Source organism: Carcharhinus amblyrhynchos, chromosome 33 (genome assembly GCF_965287045.1).
Source record: "Carcharhinus amblyrhynchos chromosome 33, sCarAmb.v2.hapA, whole genome shotgun sequence".
Classification (NCBI taxonomy): domain Eukaryota; kingdom Metazoa; phylum Chordata; class Chondrichthyes; order Carcharhiniformes; family Carcharhinidae; genus Carcharhinus; species Carcharhinus amblyrhynchos.
This window is the reverse complement of record NC_137356.1, coordinates 5,870,529-5,889,483: the sequence shown is the minus strand read 5'-3', so window position 1 is coordinate 5,889,483 and position 18,955 is coordinate 5,870,529. Positions and strand designations below refer to the sequence as shown.

General features: G+C 46.3%; 1 protein-coding gene across 1 annotated transcript in view; it reads left to right on the top strand.

Moving 5' to 3' along the window:
- LOC145360885 (complement C3-like) overlaps nt 1-18,955 on the top strand; it is a 94,676-nt gene that overhangs the window by 59,624 nt on the left and 16,097 nt on the right. The window contains exons 29-35 of the mRNA XM_080216386.1: nt 1,715-1,865; nt 3,698-3,867; nt 7,980-8,138; nt 10,969-11,028; nt 13,242-13,332; nt 15,459-15,510; nt 17,575-17,662. Of these exons, the coding sequence (XP_080072512.1) occupies nt 1,715-1,865; nt 3,698-3,867; nt 7,980-8,138; nt 10,969-11,028; nt 13,242-13,332; nt 15,459-15,510; nt 17,575-17,662 (771 nt within the window). The remainder of the gene's footprint in view (nt 1-1,714; nt 1,866-3,697; nt 3,868-7,979; nt 8,139-10,968; nt 11,029-13,241; nt 13,333-15,458; nt 15,511-17,574; nt 17,663-18,955) is intronic.

Here is an 18,955-nt window from a genome sequence, read left to right as displayed (position 1 = left end):
CGGGCAATTTCAGAAGAGCATTTGAGACTCAACCACATTGCTGTGGCTCTGGAGTCACATGTAGACCAGACCAGGAAAGGGTGGCAGATTTCCTTCCCTAAAGGGCATTAGTGAACCAGATGGGTTTTTCCTGAGAATCGACAATGGTTTCTTGGTCATCATTAGACTTTCAATTACAAATTTTATTGAAATCAAATTTTACCATCTGCCTTGAGGGGATTTGAACGCCGGTCCCCAGATCTTGTTGTGGGTCTCCGGGTTACTAATCCAGTGACAATACCACTGCCTGTCCCCCAGCATTGGTGATTTGTGGAAGGCTGGTGAAGAGATGTTTTATAGCTTTCTTTAGTAGATGTGAACCTAAAGTCATAATTGGTAGATTAATTTTAAGCATTGCACAATTTGAGGCACAGGTTGAAGGTGAGAAGGGGGAAGTATAAGGGAGATGTGTGGGGGAAGTTTCCATGCAGAGAGTTAGTGGGTGCCTGGAACGTGCTGCTGGAGGAGGTGGTAGGAGTAGGGACATTGGCAGCATTTTAAGAGGCATCTGAATGGATACAAGAATCGGGATGGAATAAATGGACCAAGTAAGGGAGAGGGTCTTTTTGTGTAGTTAGGATATCATGATCGGCACAGGCTTGGAGGGCAGAAGGGACTATTCCTGTACTGGACATCTCTTTGTTCTACGTTCTTTATTACACTGGAAAGATGTTATGGTTCTGCAAATACCATCTTCACCTTTTCTACTCTTCCATGGTGCACGTTTTACAATATTGTCCGAATGTGAGGGACTCTATATAGAATCATAGAATCCCTACAGTGCAGAAGGAGGCCATTTGGCCCATGGAGTCTGCACCAACCACAACCCCACCCAGGCTCTGCTCCTGAAACGCCACACATTAATCCCACTTATCCCCCAACGCTAGGGTCAATTTAGCATGGCCAATCAACCTAACCCACACATCTTTGGACTGTGGGAGGAAACTGGACCACCCAAAGGAAACCCACGCAGACATGGGGAGAATGTGCAAACTCCACCCAGGCAGTGATCTGAGGCCGGAATTGAACCCGGGTCCCTGGCGCTGTGAGGCAGCAGTGCTAAACACTGTGCCACCGTGCCGCCCAGGAAACACCAATTGCTGAGGAAACTTTCAACAGTAGGGCAGCATGGTGGCACAGTGGTTAGCACTGTTGCCTCACAGTACCAGGAACCTGGGTTCAATTCCAGTCTTGGGTCTCTGTGTGGAGTTTGCACGTTCTTCCTGCGTCTGCGTGAGTTTCCTCCGGGAGCTCCGGTTTCCTCCCACACTCCAAAGATGCCCAGATTACATGGATTGGCCATACTAAAGTGCCCCTTAGTGTCCAAAGATGTGCAGGTTAGGTGGATTGGCCATGCTAAATTGCCCCTTAGTGTCAGGGGGACTAGCTAGGGTAAATATGTGGGGTTTTGGGGATAGGGCCAGGGAGGGATTGTGTTCAGGGCAGACCCGATGATCTGAATGGCCTCTTTCTGCACTGTAGGGGATCCTAGTCTATGGTTCTGTTTCAAAAGTTTGTTCAAAATGCAACAAGATCCTGACAAAACAACAGAAAGGAGAGAGCTGATTTGATATATTGGATAAACAGAATCGTTGTGAATGCTTTCTCAATACACCAGCTGGTAACATTTGATTGAATGTCATTTTAAATCCTGTCTATGATTTATCAGTTTCAGCATTATGAAAACAGCGTCAGGAAAGCAGGAGACTACCTGGAGAATCGGATTGGTAATCTGAAGAGAGCATACTCTGTGGCAATAACAACCTACGCCCTGTCACTACTCAATAAAGATAAATCAAATATCCTGATGAGATTTGCTCCATCGGGTAAGTCTCACAAGCGGTTGTGTGAGCATTTTTCTCTCTGTTTTCAGAATTTTATTGTGGCCATTTTGTCCCATCTCTACACAACCAGGACATGGGCAGTACGGTGGCACAGTGGTTAGCACTGCTGCCTCACAGTGCCAGGGTTATGGATTCGATTCTGGCCTCGGTTCACTGTCTGTGTTGAGTCGCATGTTCTCCCCGTGTCTGTGTGGGTTTCATCCAGGTGCTCTTGTTTCCTCCCACAGTCCAAAGATATTCAGGTTAGGTTGATTGGCCGTGCTAAATTGACCTTTAGTGTCAGGGGGATTAGTAGAATAAATATATGGGGTTACGAAGATCGGGTCTGGGTGGGATTCTTGTCAGTGTGGGCTCAATGGGCCAAATGGCCTCCTTCTAAACTGTAGGGATTCTATGATTCTTTGGTTAGAAGTCTCACAACACCGGGTTAAAGTCCAACAAGTTTTATTTGGTATCACGAGCTTTTGCAGTGCTGCTCCTTCATCATACACTCACCTGATGAAGGAGCAGTACTCCGAAAGCTCGTGATTCCAAATAAAACCTGTTGGACTTTAAGCTGGTGTTTTGTGAGACCTCTTACTGTGCCCACCCCAGTCCATCGCCGGCAACTCCACATTATGATTCTCTGAACCCTGAATCATCCCCAAGTAACCCTAAGTCATGCCTGCCTCAACCCTGAGGTCATTGCCTGTATCCTCTCCACCCCTGAATAAGTAGTGCTACTTTGCAAGTGTTGAACTCACCTCAGAACTCCATCACCAGGTAGGTTCAACAGGCGCACATCTTTCGAGAGCAATTGTGATTTGCTCTGTCATGGCAAATGTGCCTTCGTGGGCACAGCAGGAGATACGCTCGTAGAGGCCTGATAATAATTTGCAAATATATGGAAATGAGGTTCCCAATGTTACATAAGAACATAAGAACATAAGAAATAGGAGCAGGAGTAGGCCATCTAGCCCTTCGAGCCTGCCCCGCCATTCAATAAGATCATGGCTGATCTGTCGTGGCTCAGTTCCACTTTCCCGCCCTCTCCCCATAACCCTTAATCCCCTCTCCTATCAAAAACCCATCAACCCGCGTCTTAAAAATATTTAGCGAGGCAGCCTCCACCACTTCAACGGGCATCGCGGGGGTGGGGCAGGGCCTGCTACTGATTTGGTGAGGCGGTGGTATTGGCGAGCTTTCCAACCAACATGACTGTGACCTCCTCGTGAGATTTTCCCGTCGCCCGATGGAAGTGGGAACAGGAAGACCCTGGCCCAGGAGCCTTCTGCTTGAAATCAAATCTCGCCGTTGGAAGGAGTGATCCACCCGCACCCCGCTCCCCCCCCCACCCTGGGAATGTACCCATCCATCAGGACAAGATGAAGCATTTCCACAGAACCGTGGCGGGGGGGGACGGTGGCACAGTGGTTAGCACTGCTGCCTCACAGCACCAGGAACCTGGGTTCGATTCCCAGCCTTGGGTCACTGCCTGTGCGGAGTCTGCACGTTCTCCCCATGTCTGTGTGGGTTTCCTCCTGATGCTCCAGTTTCCTCCCACAGCCCAAAGATGTGCGGGTTAGGTTAATAGGACGTGATAAATTGCCCCTTAGTGTCCCAGGATACATAGGTTAGAGGGAATAGTGGAGTTGCAAGGAAAGGGGCTGGTTGGGATTGTTGTCGGTGCAGATTTGATGGGCCGAATGGCCTCCTTCTGCACCCGTAGGGATTCTATGATTCTAACCGCGTACCAGTTTCTTTGAAATGGGTGGTGCACTTGATTTGAATGATCTTTCTTTGAATTAACTTCTTCTCCTTGTACCCTCCTTCAGACCAATCATATTGGGCAGATGAAGAAGATGTCAACTCTCTGTACACGATTGAGGCCACGGGATACGCCATATTGGCCCTTTCGCAGCTCAGGAAATTTGACCAAGCCAGCGGAGCGGTGAAGTGGTTGTCGCTGAGGAGCGAGTATGGTGGTGGCTTCGAATCCACACAGGTTGCATGACTTTACTTTCCATCTGTAATGGAGCCATCCTTCAGAAACCTTGGAGAGTGGGAGGTTGAATCGCGATCAGACAGAGAATCGCTCTTTTCCCACAGGACAAAGGCTTGTGTTTGTCTCGAGGTTGGACCAGTCTCTCAGACTTCAGAGCAAGATCAGTCATAGAGTCATAGAGGTTTACAGCATGGAAACAGGCCCTTCGGCCCAACTTGTCCATGCTGCCCTTTTTTAAAACCCCTACGCTAGTCCCAATTGCCTGCCATATCCCTCTATACCCGTCTTACCCATGTAACTGTCTATATGCTTTTTAAAAGACAAAATTGTATCTGCCTCGACTATTACCTCTGGCAGCTCGTTCCAGATACTCACCACCCTCTGGGTGAAAAAATTGCCTCTCTGGACACTTTTGTATCTCTCCCCTCTCATCTCAAACCTATGCCTCTAGTTTTGAACTCCCCTACCTTTGGGAAAAGATATTGACTATCTAGCTGATCTGGGCCCCTCATTATTTTATAGACCTCTATAAGATCACCCCTCAGCCTCCCTACGCTCCAGAGAAAAGAGTCCCAGTCTATCCAGCCTCTCCTTATAACTCAAACCATCAAATCCCGGTAGCATCCTAGGAAATCTTCCCTGCACTCTTTCTAGTTTAATAATATCCCTTCTATAATGGGGTGACCAGAACTGTGCGCAGTAATCCAAGTATGACCTTACCAATGCTTTGAAGGCTCATTGGAGAATGATTCAGCAACAAGAGCTGCACAAATAGTTCATTGTGATTTAGTGCTTTTTCACTCATGTTTGTTAATGGGGTACACAATGACCCAAGCCAGAAAGTACAAGGTCTTGTGTGAAGTTAGCCTGGACACTAAGTTTTATGTTCGATTTTGGCATTGCTAAGTGCAATAGGTTCACAGAGACAGAAGTCCCTTCAACAGAATCCCTTCATTTCTAATTCCAACATCAGTACACACAGTGCTATCAGTCAGCAATCTTCCTTCGGGACCACCAGAGGAACTGACACTCCCAGTTATATGCAAAGTAAAATCTCCCTGATTGGCCCATCAATTGGCCTCTTAATCAGGGAGTTTGTATTCCAATAGGCCAATCTCAGTGGTCTGATTAAAGTCATTACAGTGAGCATAAGTTGTTTCACTCCAAGTATGACTCAAATGACCCACTAGGGAGCTTTTATGAAACAAAGTTTATTTAAGACCATAAGATATAGGAGCAGAATTAGGCCACTCGGCCCATTGAGTCTGCTCCGCCATTCAATCATGGCTGATATTTTTCTCATCCCCATTCTCCTCTCTTTTCCCCGTTACCACTGATCCTCTTTTTAGTCTCGAACCTATCTATCTCTGTCTTAAAGGCTCAATCACCTGGTCTCCACAGCCTTCTGCGGCAAAGCGTTCCACAGATTCACTACTGTCTGGCTGAAGAAATTCCTCCTCATCTCTGTTTTAAAGGATTGTCCCTTTAGCCTAAGGTTGTTCCCTCTGATTCTAGTTTTTCCACTAATGGAAACATCCTTTCCACATCCGATCTATCCAGGCCTCGCAGTATCCTGCAAGTTTCAATAAGATCCCCCCTCATACTTCTAAACTCCAACGAGTACAGACCCAGAGTCCTCAACCGTTCCTCGTAGGACAAGCTTATCATTCCAGGGATCATTCTTGTGAACGTCTTCTGGACTCTTTCCAAGACCAGCACATCTTCCTTAGATTTAAGAATATAGCTAACATGTATAGAAAGAAAATTAGCAATAAATTTTATCATTGACAAACAAAAACAAAATAACCAGAATAATGTAAAACCCTTAACAAATATATCTATGATGTTCCAATGAAACAAAAACTTCCTTCAGACTAAACTCGTTTCACAGGTTTAACACAACGAAGACTAATGCACACGTGATATGGGACTGAGTCCTTTGGCTGAATGCTGCAGTTCTGTTGATGCACTCCAAACAGTTTGAAGTCAGAACAGTTTCTCTTTGCACCAGGGAGAGACTCTGGTCAAGCCACCAGCAGCAGATTTTCTACTCCAGAAAGACTTTCAGCTAAACAGTACAGTTTCCCAAAAGCAGGAAGGAAGAGAGAGAGAGAGAGAGAGAGAGATTTCTTTCTGGATTGATGTCCCTTCTAAAAACTAAAGCCTGCAATTCAGAACTGAAAATGGAAGCACTCATGTCACCTGAGCTGCAAACATTTCTCCCACTGACAATGAAGGATCACAAAACTGGATTAAAACTGAACCAAATTAAATACAAACAACCCGAATTTAAAACCACTTAAAGAGCAATAAAAGGACTCCTTGTAGAGTGCTCAGCAACAATGACATCAGATAAGGCTATGAACATGATTTTAAATTAAAATCTCTTAAAGGTACACTAACATCACAATGGACTGCAAAGGCTTTGCCAGCGACACCCACACCATTTATTGCAAAAGGACTTGTTATAATCAGAAACTCCAAGGTGTTGTATGGACTCAACTAGATCATAAGTTTTGCATTTTGAATTTTAACATGGGTAAGTATAAGATATTTCACTCTAGGTATGAATCAAAGGACCCACCGGGGATCTTTTATCAAACAAAGTTGATTTTAGAATACAGTTAACACATAGAAAGAAAAATAGCAATAACTTTTACCAATTAAAAACAAGTAAAATAAAATCAACCATGATATTGTATAAACCTTAACAACTCAATATATTGTTTCAACACAACATTCTGACAAAAATACACCCCTGGTTTTGGTTTAGCACAGAAAATATTCTGGCTTCTCCATTCTGGAATTCCCAGCACCTCAAGTAGTAATAATCCCACGGCTTGCATCAAGCTAGCAAACCACCTACAGCAAACATTTTCACTCCAGGGGAATAACATAGATTGCTTCCGAATACCAGGGAGGGAGACAAAACTCTGCCATCCCGTCTGGAGTCCAAACATCTTCTAACTAACCTGTAATTAAAACTTAAATTAAAATAAACTCTTGTGAGGAAAAAAACCTGTCCCATCTGGATCTATCAATCATTCTCCTCCCCCACCTCCCCCAACAATTCCAAAAGGTTGTAAACTCCAAGAGAGTGCATTAGGCCCTGATTAAAAGTTAACAGAAGAAAGCACAGTAAATCATTTAAGCAGCAATAAAAGGCAGTTCAGTGCCTGTTCATAACTGCAGAGAATATGGTTGAAAATTAATATTCTAAAGGCACAGCAGTGTCACAACTGGAGTTTTAAAGTAGGGAAGTGTTGTTGCAATTGTACAGGGTGTTGGTGAGACCACATCTGGAGTATTGTGTCCAGTTTTGGCCTTCTTATTTGAGGAAGGATGTGGTGACATTGGAGGCAGTTCAGAGAAGGTTCACCAGATTGATTCCGGGGATGAAGGGGTTGGTGTGCTAGGAGAGATTAAACAGTTTGGGCTTGTACTCACTGGAGTTTAGAAGGAGAAGAGGGGATCTGATTGGGGTATTTTAAAAGGGATTGATAAAGTAAATGTAGACCAAATGTTTCTCCTTATGGGGCAATCTAGAACAAGAGGTCACAGGCATAGGTTGAGAGGCGGTAGATTTAAAACTGGGACGGGGAGGAACTATTTCTTGCAGAGGGGGATGAATTTGTGGAACTCGCTGCCCCATAGCGCGGTGGAGTCTGAATCATTGAGTGGGTTCAAGAAGGAGATGGATATATTTCTGGTAAAAAAGGGGAATGGGGAACGGGTGGGGAGAGGGATTTAAGACCAGGGAAAGATTAGCCATGATCTGATTGAATGGGCTCGCAGGGCTGTACTGTCTACTTCTGCCCCTAATTCCCATGGTCCGATGTACCCTCACTCCATGAATGAATAAAGCGATATTAATTGCCAGGCTGGTACAGCCTATTCAGTTGTCTTCTTTTCGGTTTTACTGACCACCTTAGGATTTGTATCATCTTTTATCTTGCACTCCGAGAAGCCAGGATGTTTTTATTTGCCAAGAACTTCCACCGAAACCCCAAATTAAATTGATTACTCGTTTTTATTTCTTAAGCAAGTCATTTTGGAAGTTTTGCGTTCTTCATTTAACAATTGCTTTGTACTCTTCCCCACCCCTACTCCAGGTGACAATGGTGGCTTTGCAAGGACTAGCCAAGTACCAGGCTGATATGCCTCCACTCAAAGAAATTGACTTAGGCGTGGTCATAAACATCACTGGCAGGAAATCTTCTCTTAACTGGCACTTCAACTCAACAAATAAATACATATCAAAATTAGAAGGGGTTAGTTGTTACTTAAGTTTATTGAAAACAATTTTGCTTTTTGATTTGAGTTGATGCATTATTGTCACATGTATCGGGATACCCTGAAAAGTATTATTTCTTGAGTATAAAACATACCGTTCATAAAACAGGTTCAACTCAATATTCTCAATTTCGCCGATTCGAGTTTGAGAGTGTAAGGATGGCACAGTGGTTAGCACTGCTGCCTCACAACGCCAGGGACCCGGGTTCGATTGCGGCCTCAGACGATTGGCTGTGTGGAGTCTGCATGTTCTCCCTGAGTCTCTGTTTCCTCCGGGTGCTCAGGTTTCCTCTCTCAGTCCAAAGATGTGCGGGTTCGGTGGATTAACTATGCTAAGTTGCCTCTTCGTCTTCAATGATGTGTGGATTAGGTGGATTGACCATGTTAAATTATCCCTTAATGTCCAAAAGTGTGTGTGTTCGGCAGATTGGCCATGGTAAATTGGGTCTTAGTGTCCAAGGGTGTGCAGGTTAGGTGGATTGGCCATGCTAAATTGCCCCTTAGTGTCTAAAGATATATAGGTCAGGTGGATTGGCCATGTTAATTGCCCCTAAGGTTCCCAAGATGTGTGGGCTAGGGGGGATTATTGGGGTGAATGGGCCTGGGTAAGAAAGTCTGTTTGAGCGTTGGTGCAGACTCAGTGGGCCAAATGGCCTCCTTCTGTACTGTAGGGATTCTATGAATTTCAGTGACATTTTCGGGAATTTCACATTTCAGCCACATTATAGGCTGGTGAGGTATGAGGTGTCTCACTCCAGGAGAGGGAGAATATTCACAAAGCCTCTCTTAACATCCCCTGGCAGCAGACATGATGGCATTTGAATTCATCTCTCTGAGCCATTACTCCAAGACTAATACAAAACCAAACACCGCAGATACTGTGGAGGATTTCCCCATGTTGGATGTGGCTTGCCATCAGTCATGGCTGGATTTTCCAGCCCTGACCAAGCTGACAAAGGGTCATAGAGGTTTACAGCATGGAAACAGGCCCTTCGGCCCAACTTGTCCATGCCACCCAGTTTTTATTATTAAGCTAGCCCCAGTTGCCCGCATTTGGCCCATATCCCTCTATACCCATCTTACCCATGTAACTGTCTAAATGCTTCTACTACAACCTCTGGCAGCTCATTCCAGACACTCACCACCCTCTGTGTGAAAGAATTGCCCCTCTGGACCCTTTTGTATCTCTCCCCTCTCACCTTAAACCTATGCCCCCTAATTTTAGACTCCCCTACTTTTGGGGAAAGGTATTAACTATCTAGCTGATCTATGCCCCTCATTATTTTATAGACCTCTATCAGATCACCCTAATCCACCTAACCCGCACATCTTTGGACTGTGGGAGGAAACTGGAGCACCCGGAGGAAACCCACGCAGACACAGGGAGACGGTGTGGACACCACACAGGCAGTGACCCAAGCTGGAAATCGAATCCGGGTCCCTGGCGCTGTGAGACCACAGTGCTAACCAGTGTGTCACCGTGTCGCCCCTCTATCATTAAGCCTGTGAGGTTACGGTTGGCCATAACTGGACCTGCCAGATTATCACTTTGGCTACGGAAACAGAAATGAGAGTGGACACTTGGACATAATTGGTGAACAAGCCAATCGCTCAAAGCTTCTCCGGTATCTATGTGGCTTAACTTGGGGTGAATCCTTTGCAACCACTCCAGGAAGTCACGCATCTTAGCCAAAGTACTTTGCTTCTTTGGCAACCTGAGGTTAGAACATAGAACATTACAGCACAAACAGGCCCTTCGGCCCACAAGTTGCGCCGATGGAATCCATACCTACCAGGCCTATTTATAACCCTCAATCCAATTAAATCCCTTGTACTCATCCAGAAGTCTCTTAAAAGACCCCAGCGAGTTCGCCTCTACCACCACCGACGGCAGCCGATTCCACTCACTCACCACCCTCTGAGTGAAAAACTTACCCCTGACATCTCCTCTGTACCTGCTCCCCAGCACCTTAAACCTGTGTCCTCTCGTAGTGACCATTTCAGCCCTGGGAAATAGCCTCCGAGAATCCACCTTATCTATACCTCTCAACATTTTATAAAGCTCTATCAGGTCACCTCTCAATCTTCGTCTCTCCAGGGAGAAGAGTCCCAGCTCCCTCAACCTACCCTCAATAAGGCATGCCTCCCAATCCAGGCAACATCCTTGTAAATCTCCTCTGCACCCTTTCAATAGCTTCCATATCCTCCTTGTAGTTAGACTCAATATCAACTCTCTCACCCCTGAGCCAGCGGACAGTATCCGTTAGATGTGTTGCAGCAATTCATTCAAGTTATGTTGACGGTAACTCCCAACATCCTAACAGCCACCAGGGGGATGAATAAGAGCAGCAAGGCCGCGGGAATACCAATTCTTCAATGCTTCATCTTCAGTTGCACTCCTTAGACACGAGGGGCGGGATTTTTCGACGACGCTCGTCCCCAAAAACTGGAAAATCCCGGCCGAGGTCAACATGATCCCGTGTTCCCCCCGCCTTGTTACGATTCCCATGGCAGATGGGACGGGAATATTCTACCCACCATCTTTAGGACCTCATCACCTCAAAGGTTGTGCCAAAGTAAGGGTTGCCATCATGTACTTGTTACTCAGAAAGCTAAGAACAAAATGCAAATCGCCAGACAGCTATTCTCAATTTTTTTTGTTTCGCTTCTAGTTATTGGAATCCAAAAGTAACGAAACCATTCTCATCCCCTGAACCAAAGCTGTTACAGCTTTTCATCTTGAGCTATTGTTATATGAAATTGTCACTGTGTAAAGTCAATGACTAATCTATACTCTTCATATTTCAGTTGAAAGCTCAAGAAAAACTGCAAGTGATAGCACACGGGGAAGGACAAGGACTAGTCAAGGTAAACGTCAGTTCCAAGCTCTTACTGTTTCGCACTAAAATACTAGGGCCATTGTGGTGGTTGCCCCGTTAAGGGACCCTGGTTGGTCAGAGCCGGTTAGTCATGAGGGTTATTTGCATCAAGGGCTAATCAGATGGGAGGGATGGCTGGGTCTGAGGCTGGGGGGGGGGTGGTTGGATCTGGGGCTGCTCATGTTGGTGGGGGTGGTGTCAGGGGTTGGTCAGGTTGAGGGGGGTGGTTAGGTCTGGTTGGGTGATTGAGCCAAGGGTTGCTCAGGTTGGTGGAGATGGTTGAACATTAGAACATAAGAGCCTGAGAACTAGGAGCAGGAGTAGGCCATTGGGCCCATCGAGCCTGCTCCCCTCATGGCTGATCTTTTTGTGGACTCAGCTCCACTTACCCGCCCACTCACCATAACCCTTAATTCCTTTACTGTTCAAAAATTTATCTATCCTTGCCTTAAAAAACATTCAATGAGGTAGCCTCAACTGGGCAGGGAATTCCACAGATTCACAACCCTTTGTGTGAAAAAGTTCCCCCTCAACTCAGTCCTAAATCTTATTTCGAGGTTATGCCCCCTAGTTCTAGTTTCACCCACCAGTGGAAACAACTTCCCTGCTTCTATCTTATCTATTCCCTTCATAATCTTATCTGTTTCTATAAGATCTCCTCTCATTCTTCTGAATTCCAATGAATATAGCCCCAGTCTACTCAGTCTCTTAACTCTGGAATCAACCTAGTGAATCTCCTCTGCACCCCCTCCAGTGCCAGTAGATCCTTTCTCAAGTAAGGAGACCAAAACTGTACACAGTACTCCAGGTGTGGCCTCACCAGCACCTTATACAGCTGCAACATAACCTCGCTGTTTTTAAACTCCATCCCTTGAGAAATGAAGGACAAAATTCCATTTGCCTTCTCAATTACCTGCTGCACCTGCAAACCAACTCCTTGAGATTCCTGCACAAGGACACCCAGGTCCCTCTGCACAACAGCATGCTACAATTATTTTTACCATTTAAATAATAGTCCATTTTGCTGTTATTCTTACCAAAATGGATGACCTCACATTTACCAACATTGTACTCCATCTGCCAGACCCTCGCCCACTCACTCAGACTATCTATATCCCTTTGCAGACTTTCAGTGTCCCCTGCACACTTCGCTCTACCACCCGTCTTAGTGTCATCTGTGAATTTTGACACACTACACTTGGACCCCAACTCCAAATCATCTAAATAAATCAGATCTTAGGCTGCTCAGACTGGTGCAGGTGGTGGTGGGGATGCACTGGGGGAAGATTTGGGCTGGGAAAGGTCGATTCTAATGCTCAGGGGCTAATCTCTGAGTCAGGCCTGATTTTAACCTAAATATCTGACCCAAGCCTCGGGCCCTGAGCTGAGTGTTGGAGCGATTATTGGAACATCGTCAGCAGTACGGGCCAACCCATCGGAGGCTTAAACTTCACAAGCAATCACATGTGTGTGTGCCAGAGGACCCCTCGCAACAAGCTACACAGACTTTAATCCAGCTGTTGCTGTCCTGGGCATTGTAACGTTTAAAGTTTATTTATTAGTATCACAAGTAGGCTTACAGTAATGAAGTTACTGTGAAAATCCTCTAGTCGACAGTGGCACAGTGGTTAGCACTGCAGCCTCACAGCGCCAGTGACCTGGGTTCGATTCCTGGCTTGGTCCGTGTGGACATTCTCCTCATGTCTGCATGGGTTTCCTCTGGGTTCCCCAGTCTCCTCCTACAGTCTGAATAATGTGCTGGTTGGGTGCATTGACCATGCTAAATTCCCCCTTACTGTACCCGAACAGGCGCCGCAGTAAAAGTAAGGTTTATTTATTAATCACAAGTCGGCTTACATTAACACTGCAATTAAGTTGTTGTGAAAATCCCCAAGTCGCCACACTCCAGCGCCTGTTATGGTACATTGAGGGAAAAGTTAGCACCGCCAATGCACCATAACCAGCACGTCTTTTGGACTGGGGGAGGAAACTGGAGCACCCGGAGGAAACCCATGCAGACACGGGGAGAACATGCAGACTCAGCACAGACAGTGACCCAAGCCGCTAATCGAACCCAGGTCCCTGGTGCTGTGAGACAGCAGCGCTAACCACTTGCACCACCCTCTAAAGCTCATCTGGTATGATTATTTTCAAATAAATTGCTTTTGATAAATGACGATGATTTGTGCTTTCACTCCACAGATTCTAACAAGTTATCATGTTCCGCTGTCTGAGCAAGTGACAAAATGTAAGAACTTTGAATTACGGGTGACAGTGGAAGAAGTGCCTGATGGTGAGCTGCACATAAATCATCTATTATTTCTCTAACGCTGGTAAAACCCACTCTATGGTGCAACCAACAACAAAAATCATTCTCGCATTTCCTTAACAAGATGGGATATTTTCTGCGTGCTCAGTAGTTATCCTCTCTCTGTGTTCTAAAGGGGAAGTTGATCCTCTCTCTGGGAAGTAACACCTAGCCACACAAAGAGGAATACTTCACCTCCTAATCTGTTAAAGTGCGTGTGAGGAGTGATACAATCTCCTCTGCAGCAACTTTTAGTGGTTAAATCAAAACAACTACCTGAGACTCTGTAAAATCAACAACAATACTTTATTCATCTAACTAACAGTGAGCAGGTTAACAAAACTATTAATCAACGAAATAAAACATGATTCTAAAGGGATGCTGTTGAGATAAATACAATTGTATACTCATTAACAAAAAAAATAGAATTTTTAGTCATTCTCTAAATTACAACCAGGTTTGTCACCTTCTGGAACCTTCTGTCATCTTTCTTCTGCCTGGAACCTCAATCGTCTTTTGCTATCTTCGCTATTGAGATGAGGCTTTCTTTTAAGACATAAATGTGGCTCTTCTGCTGGCACATTTTGTCTATTGTCTCACTGCCTGTTCTTTTATACTTGTGTTGACAGATCCACATCCCCACAATAGGGTTGGTTTTCAGGTTACCAAAGCATCAAATTTAAATCTGATAGGTTGCTGGTAGCTAAGTACCTAATTTAAGCTGATTGGGCAAAATTCACACATTCAAATGCCTGAAGCCTATTTGCATTGGAGTTTGACGGTTCTGAAACTCTGCACATGCGCAGTAGTCCCGATCTGTCAGATTCCCGTTTGCTGGCCAGCTCGATCGCTGACCAGCCTGGGAATCCTGCAGTGCTGCCTCTCCAGTACCCCCCACAACAATTCCTGAGCCAGCCCTGATGCCCCCTCCACCCCAGAATGTCCCAACGTCCAGCCAACCCTCAAGCAGTGGCGATCCCCTCACTCCGGCAGAACCCATCCCGCTGACCTCCCTTGGTGTCAGATCCCCTCCCGGTGGCAGGCACCCCCCTGGCAGACCACCCGGCCTGCCCCAATCACCACCCTCCCTCCATCCTAGACCGATCCCAATGCAAAGTGGCAGCGGGACCCCCATTCTGATCAGTCCTAGGCCGAGCCCACAAAAGGCCCTGCCTCTTGGCACTGTCCAATGCCCGGTGGGCAGTGCCAAGGTGCCTCCAGGCATGGACACTTTGCCCCTTGGGCAGTGCGAGGGGGCACAGGCTGGCATTGCCAGGGTGCCCATGTCCCCTGCTGCCTAACTGCCCCCTGGAGGGCCCCGATTGCCTTCCCCCCTCCATTCCAGCTGGGTTTCCCGCTAGTTCTCCAAATGTGGGGAGTTAGTCTAAACCACGGTGGAATGAAGTCCTCCTGACGGAGTGGGAGGTTCGACCTCTGGCAAGTGCCCAATAATGAAATGTAAAAGACATTTAAAACATACTTAAAAAAAGATTTAAATTACTTACCTGTCCTCCTGCTGGTCTCCAGTGTGGTCTGACTGGTGACTGTTCATAGATCATAGAACCCTACAGTGCAGAAAGAGGCCCTTTGGCCCATCGAGTCTGCACCGACCACAATCCCAACCAGGCCCTACCCCCATATCCCTACATATTTTATCCGCTAATCCCTCTAATCTAAGCATCCCAGGACACTAAAGGGCAATTTTAGCATGGCCAATCAACCTGCACATCTTTGGACTGTGTGAGGAAACCAGAGCACCCGGAGGAAACCCACGCAGACACGAGGAGAATGTACAAACTCCACACAGACTGTGACCCGAGCCGGGAATCGAACCCGGGTCCCTGGAGCTGTAAGGCAGCAGTGCTAACCCACTGTGCCACCGTGTTCGCCAGCTCTGGGAGATGCGTAAGCGCCCAAGGTGCATGCGTAAATCCCGGAACAAGGCCACAGACACACATCTCCCACCCTGACCTGCCAGAAAAGTTGCAGGTTACGATGGGAGAATCGCGGCCATTACTGCGTTCCCATATCCCTTTATCCACTTTTGAATGTATAATTGCAAATTAAAATATTCACGGTGGCGATAACTCGTACTGTCCTCACTGCTACAGCTCAACGACCACCAGATGTGCAGAATTCTCTAATAATACGCATCTACGCACGGTAAGAAACTCATATTTCAGTCATTTAGAATTTCATTTGTTACCTTACTGAGAAAACTAATTTGTGTTTGAAGTTTTAAAGTTTATTTATTAGTGCCACAAGTAGGCTTACATTAACACTGCAATGAAGTTACTGTGAAAATTCCCCAGTCGCCACGCTCGGGTGCCTGTTCGGGTACACTGAGGGAGAATTTAGCACGGCCAATGCATCCGAACCAACACGTCTTTTGGACTGTGGGAGGAAACCCACGCAGACACGGGGAAACTCTGCACAGATAGTGACCCAAGCCGGGAATCGAACCTGGGTCCCTGACGCTGTGAGGCAGGGGTGCCGCCCATTGAGAGACCAGAGTGGGCAATCTAAACATGGAAAATAGGTGCAGGAGGAGGCCATTTGGCCCCTTTGAGCCTGCATCACCATCCAATATGACCATGGTTGATCACGCACTTTCAGTATTCCACTCCTGCTTTCTCTCCAATCCTCTTGATCCATTCAGCCACCAGGGCCACGTCCAGCTCTCTCTTGAACATATCTATTGAACTGGCCCCCAAACAGCTTTGTGTGGTGAAGAATTCCACAGGTTCCCAACTCTCTGGGTGAAGAAGGTCTTCCTCATTTCAGTCCTGAATGGCTTATCCCTTATTCATAGACTGCGACCCCAAATCCTGCACTTCCCTATCACCGGGAACGTTCTTCCTGCATCTAGCCTGTCCAGTCCCTTCAGGGTTTTCAATGAGATCCCCCTCTCATTCTTTTAAATTCCACTGAGTACAAGCGTGAGTCTACATTTGTAGTGTGGTGTGACCAGGCTTAAATAAAGAGTGACACCTGCCTGCGGGTAGTTATTGAAGAGGTGCCTCAGTACAGCAAGATTTAACACCCTGGAGACGTACATACTGGTGGTACCAGCCAACACTGGCGCATTCAGCATACAAGCCTCCGGGAGACTTTGTGCAAACCCTTACCAGTATGGCATGAGACAACTTGAAATAATTCTTAATAAGGACCCAGGTTTGATTCCTGGCTCGGGTCACTGTCTGTGTGGAGTTTGCACATTCTCCTCGTGTCTGCGTGGGTTTCCTCCGGGTGCTCCGGTTTCCTCCCACACTCCAAAGGTGAGCGGGTGGATTGGCCATGCTAAAATTGCCCCTTAGTGTCCCGGGATGCGCAGTTTAGAGGGATTAGCAGGGTAAATATGTGGGGATGCGGGTGTGAGGACTGGGTGAGGTTGTTGTCTGTGCAGACTCAAATGACGTCCTTCTGCTCTGTCGGGATTTTATGAAGGAGTTGCCAAAATAAGTGTTTTAAAAGTCCGGAGTGAACAGTGCTCTGAAACCTGCATGTATTTCTCAAAAAGTCTCACGATAAAACAATGCGGATGCTGGAATCTGAAGTAAAAACAGAAAATGCTGGAAAATCTCAGCAGGTCTGGCAGCATCTGTGGAGAGGGAATCAAGCCCAGGTTTCCAGCCTGGATGACTGTAATTGGAGAAAGGGAATACAAAAGATAATGAAAGAACTTGACAAAGGCGTTGAGTTCCCATTCACACTCCTTTCGTCCAGTCACAGCTCCCGCCACCCCCATCGTCACTGTAAAAATCTCTTCTGATTTTCTTTGCCCTTAGCTCTGATATGGTGGCACAGTGGTTCACACTGCTGCCTCACGGTGCCAGGGACCCAGGTTCGATTCCCAGCTCAGGTCACTGTCTGTGCGGAGTCTGCACGTTCTCCCCGTGTCTGCGTGGGTTTCCTCCAGGTGCTCAAGTTTCCTCTCTCAGTCCGAAAGCTGGTTCAGGGTACATTGGCCATGCTAAATTCTCCCTCAGTGTACCCGAACAGGTGTCGGAGTGTGGCGACTAGGGGATTTTCACAGTTAATGTAAATCTACCTGTGACTAATAAATAAACTTTAACTTTACTTTGACAACTGGAAACATTGGCTCTATTCTCTCTTCACAGATGCTGTCACACCTGCTGAGATTTTCTAGCATTTTCTGTTTCTGTTTCAAAGCCTGATGACTGTAGTTTGTCTTACTAACTTTCTGAGCTTGCAATACCTTTCCAGATATCTCGGCAATACAGACTCGGCAATGGTCATTATAGATATTTCCATGCTGACAGGATTTTCCCCAGATTTAAATGATCTTGAGTTGGTAAGATACCTTCATTATCGCATGAAAATTTATATTATATACATATGTCTGAACTAAGTTCATACTGAAAGTTAAAATGAAATGTGTTGCACCTGAGTACAAGAGATTAGCTGTATTAAAAACATAAGCAGAGGTAAAAGCACTGCTGCCTCACCGCACCAGGTACCCAAGTTCGGTTCTGGTCTTGGGTGGCTGTGTGGAGTCTGCATGTTCTCCCCGGGTCAGCGTGGGCTTCCTCTGGGTGCTCCAGTTTCCTCGCACAGTCCACAGATGTGCAGGTTAGGTGGATTGATCATGCTAAATTGTCCCTTAGTGTCCAAAGATCTGCAGATTGGATGGATTGGCCATGCTAAATTGCCACTTGGTATCCAAAGATGTGCAGGTTAGATGGATTGGCCATGCTAAATTGTCCCTTAGTGTCCAAAAGTATGCAGGTTTGTGTGGATTGGCCATGCTAAATTGTCTTTAAGTGTCCCAAGATTGTAAGTTCGGGAGATTAGAGTGGTAAATATATGGGGTTACTTTGATTTGATTTGATTTATTATTGTCACATGTTTTAGCATACAGTGAAAAGTATTGTTTCTTGTGCGCTATGCAGACAAAGCATACCATTCATAGAGAAGGAAATGTCAGCGCAGAATGTAGTGTTACAGTCATAGCTAGGGTGTAGAGAAAGGTCAACTTAATGCGAGGTAGGTCCATTCAAAAGTCTGACAGCAGCAGGGAAGAAGCTGTTCTTGAGTCGGTTGGTACGTGACCTCAGACTTTTGTATCTTTTTCCCGACGGAAGAAGGTGGAAGAGAGAATGTCCGGGGTGCGTGGAGTCCTTAATTATGCTGGCTGCGTTTCTGAGGCAGCGGGAAGTGTAGACAGAATTAATGGATGGGAGGCTGGTTTGCGTGTTGGATGGGGCTACATTCACGACCTTTAGTAGTTCCTTGCGGTCTTGGTCAGAGCAGGAGCCCATTCCAAGCTGTGATACAACCAGAAAGAATGCTTTCTATGGGGCATCTGTAAAAGTTGGTGACAGCCATAGCAGACATGCCAAATTTCCTTAATCTTCTGAGAAAGTAGATGTGTGTGGCACTGGCGTGCATGATATTTAGCTAGTGGTCACAAACCAATTACACATTTATTCAATGGAAGCGCTTTCTGTTTGTGAATCTCCCTGGATTCTTCACCCGGGTCCTGAGGGCGATGTGGGTGCAGTCTATAGCCCTCTGCACATTTGGCATCCCTGCAATGGCCGTGAATCCTGCAGTCTGGGCGTCCTGTTGGGTCTGGCCCAGGTCA